Below are 16,744 nucleotides of genomic sequence, written 5' to 3' on the forward strand. Positions count from 1 at the left end.
GGAGACAGACAGACTAAACGTATATTGAAGACATTACTGTGAAAGAGATAACATTTGCCCAAGTTTACAATGTAAAACAAATAGATAATAACACATGTTAAAGCAACAATATTTCATATATTTTGAAATTACATCACATATTCTTGCAGGTGATAACAAACACACTTTTGACATTTTGTGGGTTTTTTCAAATTACTCAAATACATAAACATGGGAACAATTTCAGAAAGATCACAGAATTAGGAGATAACCATATGGAGTTTTCAGACTTGCGAGTGTTATGGTCTGTTTGCGCGCATCAAATAGACAATAACACCAGCAAATCTAAAAACTCCATATGGTTATGTCCATTGTAAACTGAATTGTTTTTCTACAGAACTAACTGTATAATTGACATTTCTTGAAAAAAAATACCTGGCTACAATCTAACTGTAGACCCTTGAATCGTCTAATGACGTCATTAGCTTTCCAGGTGTTATTTTCATTTGATCCCGAAAAAAGAATGTAATTAACCAATCACAATACAGAACACACTCCAGTCAGTTCACAATACAACTTGCTTGTCGGGCTTGGTGACAACTGAAAGTCTCAGAAAGTGAACACAGGGTCTTCATGTATATAACAGGCAAACAAAATCGTTACGTAAAAAGTCAAATAAAATGAATGAATGAATGAATTTTTAATGACACCCCAGCACAAAAATACACATCGGCTATTGGGTGTCATAAATGGTAAGCATATGAAAATATTACATTCATAAAAGTAGGCCTAATGCAGAAAATTCAAAACAAAAAAATACTGATCCTGTGAAATATATACATGTATATATATTTCAATTAACGTAAATTCTCATAGACATCTAAATGAAGCCCACTTACCCCTTAACAGTTAAACACTTGAAGTGAAAGGTTTTAGGACAGACTTTGACGAGATATGTTCACCGTCTTGAGCACGGTTCATAAACTCTGTTTTTCAACCACATGCTATAAGTTTCCATGACTTTTAAAAAATATATTTGGAATAAACATTTAATGACCTTTTTTAAAAATGCCTTCCAACAAGTGTTCTGCCATCATCAATATGATGTAATAAAATGTACAATGGTTTCACTTGAATAGCCTATCAGGGCTAGCTCTGAGTGTGCAGAACATTTCGCCAAATTATCTATTAAACTAAAACATTTGCAAAACCCCACCATTATTTTCAACAAAATATCAACCATAGCATGAAATTTGTTCGCCACGTTAAAATAAAATTTGCCAGTTGTGTTTAAAATTCGCATTTGGTGAATGGCAGAGCTAGCCTTGCCTATGTCTCTTTATGTCATTTTAAATGAGAAAAACAAAAACTATCATCACCCTCTTTTTATTTTTGAGAACGATCTATAAACCAACTCAAACTTCCATGATGTTGTATGATTCCCATGACCATTACCAGGTTTTCTGCCAGAAAATAATTTGTGGGTGCGAAATGAAAAAAAACCTTCTAGGTGGTTAAAGGTTTGAAATATTTTAAAATTGTTAACTGCATTTCACGTACTTTGACAGCAGTTTTCTCGCTATAATCTTTATATAAATTCCAATATTTTAGGATACGTAATTTTACCCTTGTTACATTCTGGCAGAAACTCTGCTTATGAACCCTATCACAGAACTTTAAAAAAAAAATAATAATGAATTGATATTAACAAAAATGATGAATACTTGCCCAGCAAAAACTGAAATACTTGAAGTGAATTTTTCTTTTCTGACAGACTGCTGAGACACACCATCTAGAAAGCCTTCTACATCTAACACAGCGCGAGCGACGACATCAGACAGACTGGCGACGACTACAGACAAACAGCTCTACGAACGTGGCTACGGAACTGAAAAAATAGTTTTTCGATATCGCGATCGAGCTCACCTTCCTACTCACCTTTCGGCTATACCGCATGTACGGCATCAGGGGCTTGTCCGGGGGTTTGGGTGGCTTCGGCACGCGCGGGTCAACCTGCCGGGAATAAAAGTTCCAAATTTGTTTTTGTTTTAACAACACCAACTAGGTCACACTAATTTATTAGCCATCGGCTATAGGATGTCAAACATTTGATAATTTCGACATCAAGTCTTAGAGAGGGATCCTACATTTAGGGTACCAGACGTTTCGCGCCCCCCCATGTCTGTTCGCCGCCTAATAGGATGTCAGTTCACCCCCACGTGCATGAACCAGTTTGCCCCCACAAAGGGGTTACCGAAGATGCATAATCAGTATAAAGGTTATGTAACTGATTAACCATTGTTTTAAAATCAAATAAGGTGGAGGTTTATTTCGTTTTAATTGTGATAGTTTGTAGATACTGACTAAAAGTTTGGGGCGAACTAACAAATAGTTGGGGGGCGACCAGGCAAACAGTTGGGGGCGAACAGGTCAAACTGGGGGCGAACTGGTACATGGGGCGAACTGCCTTGGATTTCTACATTTACTGGGCAAACAAAAAGTAGCATAACTACTCAGAGGCTTGTCCAGGGACTTCGGCACGCACGGGTCAACCTGTGGGCATTAATGTTACAAAGTTACAAGTTTGTTCTTGTTGTAACGAAACCACTCAGAGGCTTGTCCAGGGACTTCGGCACGCACGGGTCAACCTGTGGACATTAATGGGTAATCAAAGCTACAAGTTTGTTCTTGTTGTAACGAAACCACTCAGAGGCTTGTCCACGGACTTCAGCACGCACGGGTCAAGCTGTGGGCATTAATGGGTAATCAATGTTACAAGTTTGTTCTTGTTGTAACGAAACCACAAGGGATCACTGATTTATTCATCATTGGCTATTGGATGTCAAACATTCGGTAATTCTGAAGTTTAGTCTTAAGAGAGGAAACCCGCTACATTTTATCATTAATAGCAGAGGATCTTTTATATGCATCATACTAATGACAGGACAGCACATACCATAGCCTCTGATATACAAGCTGAGGTGTATTAGCTAGGACGAGAAATAACCCAATGGACACACCGATGAGGATCCAGAGTTCGACAAATCCGCTAGCCCGACGCCCGTGGCTTTTAGGTTCGGGCTAGTGAGAAATGTAAAACCACTAGCCCACCATCCTTATCGCTCGTGTTTTTTTTTCTCTTCTCTTTTCTTTTTCTCTCAGCTGAAATTTCGTTTAATACATTTGATTGTGACATTTGTCATCGAATAATATCAACAATGCAGTCAGTATATAATAATAATCCACTTGAACTAGGTCTGCAAACTGCAGTAACATGCTATCTCTACATCGTCACAGTTACAGCATGCATTGTTTACTTTTCCCTTTCAAGTTTCTGGCACAGGAAGTAAGTCTAATGACACGTGTGTTTTGATTGGTTGGACACGTCACGTGGTGGTTAATCCCGCACATATGTTTTAGGCTAAGAACTTGGAAATCACCAATCGCGATAACAGGTTAATCTCAATCAAGTAAACCCCAGTCATGCTTTGAATTTCAGTGTTTATTTTATTTACCTATTGTTTTCTAATTTAAAACTTCGCTTACAGGTGGATATCGGCAATCAGTAAAACAATTTTCTTTAATGAAAACCGCACATGCAACGACTCGGCTTGGCCTATTACGTGTAGCGGTTTGGATAATATGTTACAGCTACCGACACAAGATAATACCTTTTTTGTTCATCATTTAAACAACGGATTAGATGTCGCCGTTATATTCTTTTGATATTGGTCTGACAGGAGATGATGCCCTATATTTGAGCAATTGACATCACTGTTACACAGTGTTCCTGACGACATTTAGTAAATCATTTAGTAAATGTATAACCCACTACCAAATACACATAACCATCTATTACTGTGTGTCACACTGTCGTACCCTCATTTAAATTTAATTATTTTGACAGTGGGTTTAGATACCAACCATGAATTTGCTCAATTATTTTTCCAGGGAGGGGGGAAGGCAAAAGCGAAAATGGGACGACGACGATGGATCACACTTGACAAAAGACCAAATGTACGACACGACAAAAAACTGAAAGTTACAACATGATTTAAGTGTTTGTCATATTTTACCGTTATACTTGTAAATGTGTAATGTTACCAAAATTATATAAAAATCCAGTTATAATTGATCAGGAATTTGGGCTAGTGCTTTATCTTGGTGGGCTAGTGGTTTTTACAAAGCCACTAGCCCTGTGGCTAGTGACTTTTCAAAATATTTGTCATACTCTGGGATCGATCCCAGACCGACTGCACATCAAGTAGCACATACCAGTCTTTGATATACAAGTTGAGGTGCATTAACTAGGACGAGAAATAGCCCAATGGGCACACCGATGAGGATCAATCCTAGGACGAGAAATAGCCCAATGGGCACACCGATGAGGATCGATCCTAGGACGAGAAATAGCCCAATGGGCACACCGATCCTAGGACGAGAAATAGCCCAATGGGCACACCGATGAGGATCGATCCTAGGATGAGAAATAGCCCGATTGGCACACCGATGAGGATCGATCCTAGGATGAGAAATAGCCCAATGGGCACACCGATGAGGATCGATCCTAGGATGAGAAATAGCCCAATTGGCACACCAAAAATTATTTGTAGTTTTTGTGAGAAATACCTTGGAATTTTTAGTTGAAAAAGTGGTTTTTGGCGAGTATTTCCACTTGACAAAATGGTGGTGCATCGCAATTATTTTGAGGAACTCATAGCTGATTGTAATTTGCAGGTAATTTGATAATACATTTGACAGTTTTACCAACAACAACAATAAGGAAATATTGGGATATGAATCATAGAAACAGTGATTGGTAATAATGGGCATAAATATTGAACATCTGGCCACAAATGTGCGTAAGTAAACCTGACTTTAGCATAAATTTTGCATAATTTTAAACAGCATTAACTTGCTGTAGAACATTACAAAAATTAGAAAAACTCACAAAAATAATACTTACCTTTCAACACACGAACATTATTATTATTTTATTTTTATATAAAACCTTTTAAGTGAAGATATGTCAGTCTGTAAGAAAGGCTGTATGTCACATCACGTCATATGTAATATTGCATGCATTTCTTCCAACCCCTGCAATTAGCCACGGCAATCGGCAATGCAGGTGGAGTTTTTCATTCTCCAATGCACTTTTTGTTATTTTGGACTATATTAGAAAAAAAATTCAAGGCATCGTTTTTTTGCCGTGGACATTTTCTTAATTGCAGGGTTGTCTTCTTGTGACGTAACATACACCAGCTGACATCATGGTAAAGCAATAAAATGTAGTTAATTTTACAATAATTACACTAACATTATAAAACGATTCTGGTACTTGTCCTTTTGTAGATGTTTTTTTCTGACACTCTTAACAAAACAGAAACCAATCCTTGGCGGTTGCTAAAGTTCACTTAAAAATACCATCTACAAAACATTGAGTGCCAAAAACTAATTATGCTAATTACTTTTGATGAAATATTTGCTGAAACAGTATGTGTTAGAATATTAAAAGTACCAAATAAAACCTTATTGCTACCAGAATTGGATAAAATATAATAGTTACTACAAATACCGGTAATGACACAACATTCATCTCTTTTCACAATGGCCAAACATTGGAATATTATGCTTTATTTCAAGTACTTCCATTCCCTACAGGTTGTTTTAACATACCATTATAAAAAATGCAACATTTGGATTTAATACAAGTTTCAAAGACAGCTCATCAATTGTAAAATTTTAAATACTAGTTACTGATCAACTTTTAAACCGTCACTAGCAAACATTAATAATTACATTTGAAAACCAAATGTTGCCTGAATCCATCAAAGGCCCTGTTGGTGGGCCAATTGGGCTATTTCTCGTTCCAGCCAGTGCACCACGACTGGCATATCAAAGACTGTGGTATGTGCTATCCTGTCTGTGGAATGGTGCATATAAAAGATCCCTTGCTACTAATGGAAAAAAGTAGCGGGTTTTCTTTCTAAGACTGTATATCAAAATTACCTAATGTTGACATCCAATATCCAATGATTAATAAATCAATGTGCTCTAGAGGTGTCATTAAACAAATAATCTTCCCTCATAGGCTAGAAGAAAGTAAAACAAGCAACTTCTAAAGCAGTAGATGTCCCCCCTACTGGGCACAAAACGTGTTGGTATCTCTCAAGTTCAAGGGCCATAACTCTTGTCAAAAATGTGCCAATCCTTATGGAAATCAAACTGTGAAAAACCATGTGTGGGATAGACGAGCAGATAGACAGAGATGAAACCTATAGTGCCCTCCGGTTGGACCAGTAGGGAACTAAAAGCATCTATGATCTCTGATGTATTGAATACTTACAGGTGCCGATTTTGAGCCAACTTTAGTTGGAACGAATGCTGGGTGGCCATGGGCTGACTGGACGAACGGACTGTTGGACGAACCCTGTAAAACACATCAATGGAGAAACAGTAAAGGAAAGGACTGTGGGTTTAACAACACCTCAGGACATTTCAAACTACGACCGAGGTTTAACATGTAGTTACATAAACAGTAGGTCTAGATAGTGAGTGAAAGGAAAGGAATGTAGGTTTAACATATAGTTATATAAACACTAGGTCTAGATAGTGAGAGAAAGGAAAGGAATGTAGGTTTAACAAAGCCTCAGGACACTAATATCCTGACTACACAGACGCTTTTGCCAGAAAATAATTTGAGGGTACTTAATAAAACCAATACAGACCAAACATGCCCCAATTAGGTTATTATGGGTTTAATATGTTTTGAGATTTTTGCACTGCACTTCATATAGGTGGCTTTTATACATTATAACAAATATATCCATTAATTTCGAAGATTTTAGGGTAGGTAATTTCACCCTCCGTACCCTCTTGCACAAACCATACTATAGTTATTTGGTGTCTCGTGTTTATTTTTAAACCGGACCACAGGGAAAGAAAAGGAATGTTCATTCAATGACACCACAGTACATTTTTACACTACAATCTGAAAATTGGCTAAACAATAAATATGTTCTAGTGTGATTGGTTTACAAGAAAAAAAATCTTAAATCAGTGTTCAACAAGTGTTTGAGAAAGTCTCTAGCCATCAGAAGCTTTGGCTAGTGCCGTATGTATATATATTATAGTAATGCAGTTGATAATATCCACTAGACCAGACCAAACATTCCCTAGCCGGAACAGAGGGCTTCTGGATTTGCTGATCCCTGCCTAAATGTGAGATATATATAACATCCATAACTCAGGATCTGACTACGTTGAATCCTGCCTAAATGTGAGATATAAATAACATCCATAACTCAGGATCTGACTACGTTGAACCCTGCCTAAATGTGAGATATATATAACATCCAGAACTCAGGATCTAACTACGTTGAACCCTGCCTAAATGTGAGATATATATAGCATCCATAAATCAGGATCTGACTACGTTGAATCCTGTCTAAATGTGAGATATAAATAACATCCATAACTCAGGATCTGACTATGTTGAACCCTGCCTAAATGTGAGATATAAATAAATCCCATAACTCAGGATCAGACTACGTTGAATCCTGCTAAATGTGAGATATAAATCCCATAACTCAGGATCTGACTACATCGAGGCAAAATTTAAACAAACCTTATCAGAATCTTTCGGAGTTCCTGGACCGGACCGGGATCGCGCTGAAAACAAAGCAAACAACTTGTATCATCACAACCAATTATTCATTTACTTAACTTATCCATTCACAATGAATGTAGCACAGAGAGGGAGGGACGGAGTAGGGAGAGAGTCAGACTTATAGTAATGATTTTATAAAGACAAGACAAATTTTGTTTTTAATAAGATACTCGAAGATAATTTCGATTTTTTTTTTTACATTTAATTTTGTATACAATGCTCAAAGATACATACATGTACATGAAAATATTATAGCTTTGGTGTTCATTCAAAACTGACAAGAAATGCAAAAACATAAATTTGGAAATTACACATATTTAAAATACCAAAATTGTCTATAAATTGACAACTTTTTATTAATATTCAAGAAGATACCCTTCATATATCTGAAAACTGACTAAACCAAAATTCTTTCTTATATGAAGCCTGATTACTAAAACCAACGTTCAAAACTGCCATGTCTTATTTTCACTTACGGGCTACTGGAGATGACAAACTCTTAAAATTTGGAAGTGCCATGTTTCAGAGACGATAGTCTGCACAGCACCTGAAAGTAAAAAACAAAGTAAATTTACCTGAATCTGATGAGCAAGTACTTTATTTAGTGTGCAGTCTATCACACTGGGGCCAGATGCTAACTTCTTTTGGGGGACTTGACAAAAGTCAACAATAGTCGGTCATCACAGCCTTATTTTGGCTTTGTACACAATAAATATAACATATCAATCAAACAGTAATTTTGTTTTATATGATACATTTGAAACACAGTACTTTTTATTTCTTTTATGTTTTTTATTTTGAGAAAAATTATGAAAAATAAAAATGACGACCTGTTAACAAGTTATGTAGGCATATTGCTAAAACTACGATACAATAGACTGTACATATCGAAACAGAATACACCTAATTAGCATATCCAGGTCATATGTCTTGAAATTGTTAACAAACATATGTGTTAACAAAAATAATGAATGATGTTCTCACCAACAGGTGTATAAGACATACCGAATAGCGTACCGATACAGATATGAAACACCCCAAAATTACTGATAGATACCGAATCTCAAATTTCAATATCGCCCAGCAATAGAGAGGAAACCTGCTACATTTTTCCATTAATTATAGAAAGGTATAATTTGTATGCATCATCCCAGACAGGATAGCACATACCCCTGCCTTTGATATAATTATGGTGCACTGGCTCAAGACCAGAAATAGCCCAATGGACCTACCGATGGGATCGATCTCAAGCCAATCATGCATCAGACGGAGGCTTTACCACTGGACTACATCCCGTCCCCTGCCGGTAACTAATCAAGTAGTTTGCGAACGTTAGCCGACTGAGAATTGGGGCAGCATTCACCTATTGCACCTTGTTAAGTCGATGTGCATTCTACCACTAAATACAAGTCGCGGTCTTAAGACGATTATCTCAAACCTGATCTAGTGCACAGGGCAAGTTATGTTGATACTTTTCTTAAAGGTAGGGTCAACTCAAAAAAGAGCCTTATGTGTTGGAAAGATGCATACACGGACCACCAATACATACTGACACTTTAACAAATGAAAAACACGTAATTTTAGAGTTAATAAAAAAACCCATGATTATTCCTGCTAACTGGGGGCAGCCATTTTGTTTCGTTTTTGTGACGTCCGGTGGTATAGCTTGGGGCAAAGTGACGCCAGCTCCGTCCATCTCCTCTATGCACAGTGTAAACAAACGCTCTAATTTATGACAAGGCGATTCGCTTTCATCAACCTGACTTGTAAAACAACATAAAGGACTTGATTGTATAATAAACTATTTAACTAAATATATTTCAATTTGCATCAATAGAACGAAATGAAGTTATAGTATTTTTCTCTTTTTTTTTTAAACCAAAGAAAAAATGCATATTATTAGGCCTATTGGTAGGGTACGTTCGAGCAAAAACGACCACTCACGATACCCAAGTGATACTTTTCTTTTCTTTGGGACGACGTAATTGGCCAGTTTTGTGATTTTAGATGGGAAAATCTACTTAAGCAAGTGTTTTACAGAACTATTTACAGTAATAAACCATGTCCATTACCATTTTAGGAGCGACAGGTAATATTACACAATACCGTTACGAATAGAGGGGTATCCGTGCAGTTATAACACAATACCCTGTGATCTTAATAAAAGAGGCACGTCTTTTTGGTGTGTCTAGACACAGTGTCTGGGGACCGTCTAAATAAACACCTGTCACTCAGGAACCACAGGTACAGGTCATGGAACGAAAATACCAATTAACCAAGAAAACATTCCGATTATTATTTCAGTACATGGGTTAATTTATGTACACAACATAATAGTTATTTCAACACTTTGACAATGGTGGTTTATTTTGTATTGAAAAATAATATATAATTGTTACTGGCTTACTGGGATGGCTATTATTACAGAACATTGCGATGCATCCTTAAAAATCAGGTATTTTGTTTTTTCAGTTTGAAGACTAATTCCTGACCAGCTCGCCAGAGGGCGTATTCACTAGGATGGTACAAAATGGCTGTGCCCGTTATATATAATAGCCGTCACATTTAACCGTTTTATTAATTAACTATAAGATTATACTTGTTGATATTAAGCAATAATGTGCATTATATATCGTTGAATATGCATACCAGGCCAAATGCCTCAATTGTCCCCTCCTTTAACATGCATGGTGAGGCAGCATTCACCTATTGCACCTTGGTCAGTCGATGTGCATTCTACCACTAAATACAAGTCGCGGTCTTAAGACAATTATCTCCAACCTGATCTAGTGCACGGGGCAAGTTATGTTGATACTTTTCTTAACATGCATGGTGAGTTGCTTCCCTCTGTGTAGCATATCTAAAATGGCTGGACACTTTTCATTGGAAGATTTTTTTTTTTAATAATGATGCAAGTACTGCAATCGGGATTTAGTGAGTACGGTAGGATATAATAATATATATTTTTTGTTTGTGCATTCATTGATGATTGCACTATTTTGTTTGAGAAAACAGTTGAAACATGCCATTACATGGTGCCACAAGTTTTGAATACCAGCTATATATAGGGTATCATGGTATGTAACAAGATCCGGACGTAGTAAGAACCACACTAATTACGTCCCTCCAGACTAGGTCAGTCCATGTACATTCGGTATAATTATTATAATATCCGCCCGCCCCCCCCCCTCCTTTTTTCAGTTTATTATTTTTAGTTAGGGTTAAGGTGAGGGTTGGGGGCAGATATTTTTCCGTACATTCTACCACGCACTAAATACAAGCCGCGGTCCCAAGACGATAAATATTTATGATAATCTCAAACATGACGGTGACCCAGACTGCCGTGCCAGAGTCCTGACGCCGACTCCGTCAACGCTGTTGTAATCATATTTGCTACAGTATTCGACTGCGGTGACCCGTATTACAAGCACATATCGACCCACATATCTATTAAACAAGCATTTAGTCTTAAAGATCTCACAAAAACATTAAAACAAATAAAATACCACTCAAAACAGCTATCCTTTGTTACACGCAATCAAACGCCAGCCATTTTTCACCCGGATGTTACTTACTGTGGCGCATGCGTACCGCTGTTGATTTTGTTTTTCTGCTGTAATTTCTCCCACTGATTCCGAGCACCTACAAATCTAGTTTTTGACGAAACGAGACTTGACAAAATATGATTGACAACTGGCTTGTGGTGTAGTGTTTTAAAACCCGTCCGATTTAAGACTGGAAGGTACTGTGTTCGCATCGCGGTACCGACTCCCATCCAGGAAATATATTATAGTTTATTCATTTCTGTGTGTAGGCCATTGTATACAAGACACTGACGTAGGAAGGGGGGGGGGGGGGGGGGGGGGGAGGAGGGTAGTCGACGTGTGTGCCCAGGAAAGCGTGCTTGAATAATATAAGCAAGGGAATAAATTTAAGTGTAAATGAAATGAAATTCGACAACCAGAAACCACTATTTAAGCGGCTAACCGATTTTAAAACGTCACGCCGTAAATATAATTCTTGAAATATTAGTGAATTAAACACACTACATATTATACTGAACTCTATAAATATTAATAAATTAAACACAATACATATTATATTGAAGTCTATAAATATTAATAAATTAAACACAATACATATTATACTGAACTCTATAAATGTTAATGAATTAAACACACTACATATTATACTGAACTCTATAAATATTAAATGTTTAGGACTAAGCCAGTAGTCATGGGCGTCATTTGGTGGGGGACAGGGGGGACATGTCCCCCCCCCCACACACACATTTTTAGCAGTGGGGGGGGGACAGAATATCTGATGTCCCCACCACTGTACTCTAAATAATGTTCTCAGACAGCCACAATGACCTTCATTTTTCAAAATTTTCGGGGGGGGGGGGGGCATGCCCCCAGACCCCCCTAGAGTCGCTTCACGCCTAGGGCGCTCGCGATTAGTCGCACGAACTATTATTAGAACCCAATTGTCCACCCCACTTTTTCCTTGCAAATGACGCCCATGCCAGTAGTAATCTTAACCCTAAACCGTGTTGCCATCTCTAGAGCATTACATTTTTCATTTCATTTCAACTTATTTTCGTGCTAATATAGGCTATCTAATTAAAGTTCAAGCACGCTGTCCTGTACATACACCATGTGCAGCTATCTGGGTTGTCTGTCCAGGACAGGGGGTTAGTTGTTAATTGTTAGTGCTTAGTGAGAGACAGGAAGGTGTAGTGACCTTACACCTACCCACTGAGTCGTTAAAACTCGCTCTCGCTGGGAGCCGGTAGCGGGCTGGGAACACTGTACCTACCAGCCTTATGTCCGATGGCTTAACCACGACGTCACCGAGGCCGATAGAGCATTACATACATCCTAGAGCCGTCCAGGGACCCTAATATTCGTTAAATGTGGTGACAGGTTCAGTTTATCTAATTTACATTAGAAGATAGAATAATTTCAAGAAGGTGCACACAATGAATGGAAATTTAATGTTATATAATGGTGGCTTCACGCTATATAACAATTACATGTCAATAACACATTACGACTAAATAATTAAATTTACTAGTGGAGAGAGAGAGAGAGAGAGAGAGAGAGAGAGAGAGAGAGAGAGAGAGAGAGAGAGAGAGAGAGAGAGAGAGAGAGAGAGAGAGAGAGAGACAGACAGACAGACAGACAGACTGTGAGAGAGAGAGAGAGAGAGAGAGACAGACAGACAGACAGACAGACAGACTGTGAGAGAGAGAGAGAGAGAGAGAGAGAGAGAGAGAGAGAGAGAGAGAGAGAGAGAGAGAGAGAGAGAGAGAGAGACTGTGAGAGAGAGAGACTGTGAGAGAGAGAGAGAGAGAGAGAGAGAGAGAGAGAGAGAGAGACGGACGGACAGACAGACAGACAGACAGGGACAGACAGACAGAGAGGGACAGAGAAGGACAGAGAAGGACAGAGACAGACATACAGACATACAGACAGATAGACAGACAGACAGACAGACAGACAGACAGACAGACAGACAGACAGACAGACAGACAGACAGACAGGGACAGACAGACAGACAGACAGACAGACAGGGACAGACAGAGACTCGAAGAAGAGAGAGAGAGACGGGAAGAGAGAGAGAGACAGAGAGAGAGAGACTGTGAGAGAGAGAGAGAGAGAGAGAGAGAGAGAGAGAGAGAGAGAGAGAGAGAGAGAGAGAGAGAGAGAGAGAGAGAGAGAGAGAGAGAGGGACGGACGGACGGACAGACAGACAGACAGACAGACAGACAGACAGACAGACAGACAGACAGACAGACAGACAGACAGACAGGGACAGACAGACAGGGACAGACAGACAGAGAGGGACAGAGAAGGACAGAGAAGGAGACAGACAGACAGACAGACAGACAGACAGACAGAAAGACAGACAGACAGACAGACAGACAGATAGATAGACAGACAGACAGACAGACAGACAGACAGCCCAGAGAAATAACCAGTGAACAACCAAGATAATTGGGCGCTTTCAGTTGAGGCAAATACTCTATTAGGCGTAACGTTATGCCAGTTGGATACTGCTAACACAGTTGTTGGGTTTCTTTTTTTCTGCTTTCGTTTTTGTTTTCCCCCCAAAACTGCCCCCGCCCTGTAAACTTATGGCTATGCCAATGGGTGCCCATTGAATTTTCAGCTATTATATAATTACAAACACCCAAAAAAGAGTTTGTTTCGTTTAACAACACCGCTAGAGCACATTGATTTATTAATTATCGGCTATTTTGACATGTAGTCTTAGCAAGGAACCCCGCTACATTTTTTTTTTCCCCATTAGTAGCAAGTAAACTTTTTATAATGCACCATCCTATAGCCACGATAGCACATACCACGGCTTTTGATGTACCAGTCGTGGTGCACTAGCTGGAGCGAGAAATAGCCCAATGGGCCCAGTGACACAAACACAACACAGGCCAGAAACTCGATAGACTTGTCAAAACTGATAACTGAGCAGGAAGCTATGTAGGCCTTCAAACAATTTGTACGTAGTTTAGTAGAAAAACAACAACAACATCGACGACGACAACGACGATGACAACAACAACAACCACACAAAACAACAACAACAGCCCTAAACATTCCACCCTGCGCAGTATGTTTGCCTCTGTTTCTTAATACCTTTTGATGTACAGAAAATCAGCTTCGGTGGCGCGGTAGTTAAGCCATTAGACTACAGGCTGGTAGGTACAGGGTTCGCAGCCCGGTACCGGCTCCAATCCAGAACGAATTTTTAAGGGCTCACTGGGTAGGTGTAAGGACACTACACCCTTTCCTCTTTCACTAATCAACTAACCCACTGTCCTAGACAGACAGCCCAGATAGCTGAGGTGTGTTCCCAGGACAACGTGCTTGAACCTTAATTGGATATAAGCACGAAAATAGTTGAAATGAAAAAAAAAAAGGATATACAGAAACTAATATTGTAAACAATAAACTGTATCCAAGATGTAACGTTAGCTAGAATCCCGGACGTACCGAAAACAAAAGAAAATGACTGCCGCCAGTTAACAAGAAGAATCACTATTTTTTTTATTAACTCTAAAATTAGGCGTTTTTCATTTCTTAAAGTGTCAGTATGTATTGGTAGTCCGGATATGCATCTTTCCAACACGTAAGGTTCATGTTTGAGTTTACTCTCCCTTTAAAGTGTCAGTATGTATTGGTGGTCCGGGTATGCATCTTTCCAACACATAAGGTTAAAGTTTGAGTTTACGCTCCCTTTAAAGTGTCAGTATGTATTGGTGGTCCGGGTATGCATCTTTCCAACACATAATGTTCATGTTTGAGTTTACTCTCCCTTTAAAGTGTCAGTATGTATTGGTGGTCCGGGTATGCATCTTTCCAACACACAAGGCTCATGTTTGAGTTCATTCTCCCTTTAACACTTACAAAGGGACTAACCTGGGCTTGCAATCAATGAAATATATTTTCAAATAATTTTTGTTTTCACAGACGTTCGGGCTCCATTTTTGTAAGGGGTCAAGCTAATTGTTGTCCTACTTAAACGAAAAAGTCCGAATCTAGATAACAACATTTATTGGTGGCGTCGTGGCAGGCCATCGGTCTACAGGCTGATAGGTACTGGGTTCGGATCCCAGTCGAGGCATGAAATTTTTAATCCAGATACCGACTCCAAACCCTGAGTGAGTGCTCCGCAAGGCTCAATGGGTAGGTGTAAACCACTTGCACCGACCAGTGATCCATAACTGGTTCAACAAAGGCCATGGTTTGTGCTATCCTGCCTGTGGGAAGCGCAAATAAAAGATCCCTTGCTGCCTGTCGTAAAAGAGTAGCCTATGTGGCGACAGCGGGTTTCCTCTAAAAACAGTGTCAGAATGACCATATGTTTGACGTCCAATAGCCGATGATAAGATAAAAAATAAATGTGCTCTAGCGGCGTCGTTAAATAAAACAAACTTTACTTTACTTTCATATTATCATTACTGCCAAACGAATCACTACGCATTTTACATGGATTACAACTAATATTGTGGAGGAATGATGAAAATACATGGTAGAAAGGTGTCAGGTTAGCACATTTTGCCCGAATATCTCTATCGTTTTTGTTCCGAATTTGAGGATTTGCTTCAGCACTAGTGTGTGGTGTCAGGGGAGGGGGCAGTTGGGGTGCAGTTAGGGCAGTCGGGTACGCTTGTCTTTTTAATATTATATAGAATATCAGTTTCTGTATATCAAATGTGTTTCTCGCTACTACAAACATTAGGTGAATAAGAAACACATTGTATAAACATACACTGCCATTTTAAACAAGAAACTGTATTGTCTATTTAATTCTAGCCCTTAAAGGGACATTCCTGAGTTTGTTTCATTGTAAGATGTTTCCGACTAATAAAATATTTCTACGATTAAACTTACATATTAAATATATGTTCTTGTTTAGAATATCAGTGTTTGTATATTCAATGTGTTTCTAGTCGTCTTAATATTTGTAAGAAGCCCAAACTGGATTCTGTCTTCAAATAATTTTGTACGTACGAAAAAAATAATATTTTAGGAAATAAAATGAAATTTAACCTAGTAAAAATATTAGAACGACTAGAAACACGTTTAATATACAGCCACTAATATGTTATGCAGAAAAATATATTTGATGATATGTAATTACAATCGTTTAAAAGACTCTGTTAGTCGATAACATATTAGAAGTTGCAGCAAACTCAGGAATATTCCTTTAAAAGTCTTCTGTTAGACGAAAACATCTTAGGCCTACAATGGAAGCAAACCCAAGAATGTCTCTAAGCCACAAATAACTCGGCTAGAAAAGCGTGTATTTATTTATAGCCCAGCATACATGAATGGGTTGTCTTGATTAATTCATAACTTTCGTTTCTCCGTCGAGTGCGTCGTTTGTTTTTGTTTACTCTCTTACAAAGACTGATCGATTGGTCATTTACAGAAAACATATTGTGATCCATCCATGGTTACCACGACACTTTAGATTTTAAGTAGCCTACAGGCTACGCAATGTCAACACAGGCGAGTTAAACCGTCCGAAACACTGACCATTGATTAGTAATGTACCTGGAGGCTTTACCGT

The 16,744-nt window shown here is 38.5% G+C and overlaps 1 protein-coding gene across 3 annotated transcripts in view; it reads right to left on the reverse strand.

Moving 5' to 3' along the window:
- LOC121385213 (SWI/SNF-related matrix-associated actin-dependent regulator of chromatin subfamily E member 1-like) overlaps positions 1–11,233 on the reverse strand; it is a 36,279-nt gene extending 25,046 nt beyond the window's left edge. For 2 of the 3 annotated variants that reach the window (XM_041515785.1, XM_041515787.1), the window contains exons 1-5: positions 11,155–11,233; positions 8,125–8,195; positions 7,607–7,650; positions 6,326–6,409; positions 1,906–1,992 (exon numbers count right to left, since the gene is read on the reverse strand). In XM_041515785.1, coding sequence (XP_041371719.1) covers positions 1,906–1,992; positions 6,326–6,409; positions 7,607–7,650; positions 8,125–8,167 — 258 coding nt within the window. In that variant the 5' untranslated portion in view covers positions 8,168–8,195; positions 11,155–11,233. The remainder of the gene's footprint in view (positions 1–1,905; positions 1,993–6,325; positions 6,410–7,606; positions 7,651–8,124; positions 8,196–11,154) is intronic. The other variant, XM_041515786.1, reaches the window with a different exon arrangement.
- Between the last annotated feature and the right edge of the window lie 5,511 nt (positions 11,234–16,744).

Source organism: Gigantopelta aegis, chromosome 11 (assembly GCF_016097555.1).
Source record: "Gigantopelta aegis isolate Gae_Host chromosome 11, Gae_host_genome, whole genome shotgun sequence".
Taxonomy (NCBI): Eukaryota; Metazoa; Mollusca; class Gastropoda; order Neomphalida; family Peltospiridae; genus Gigantopelta; species Gigantopelta aegis.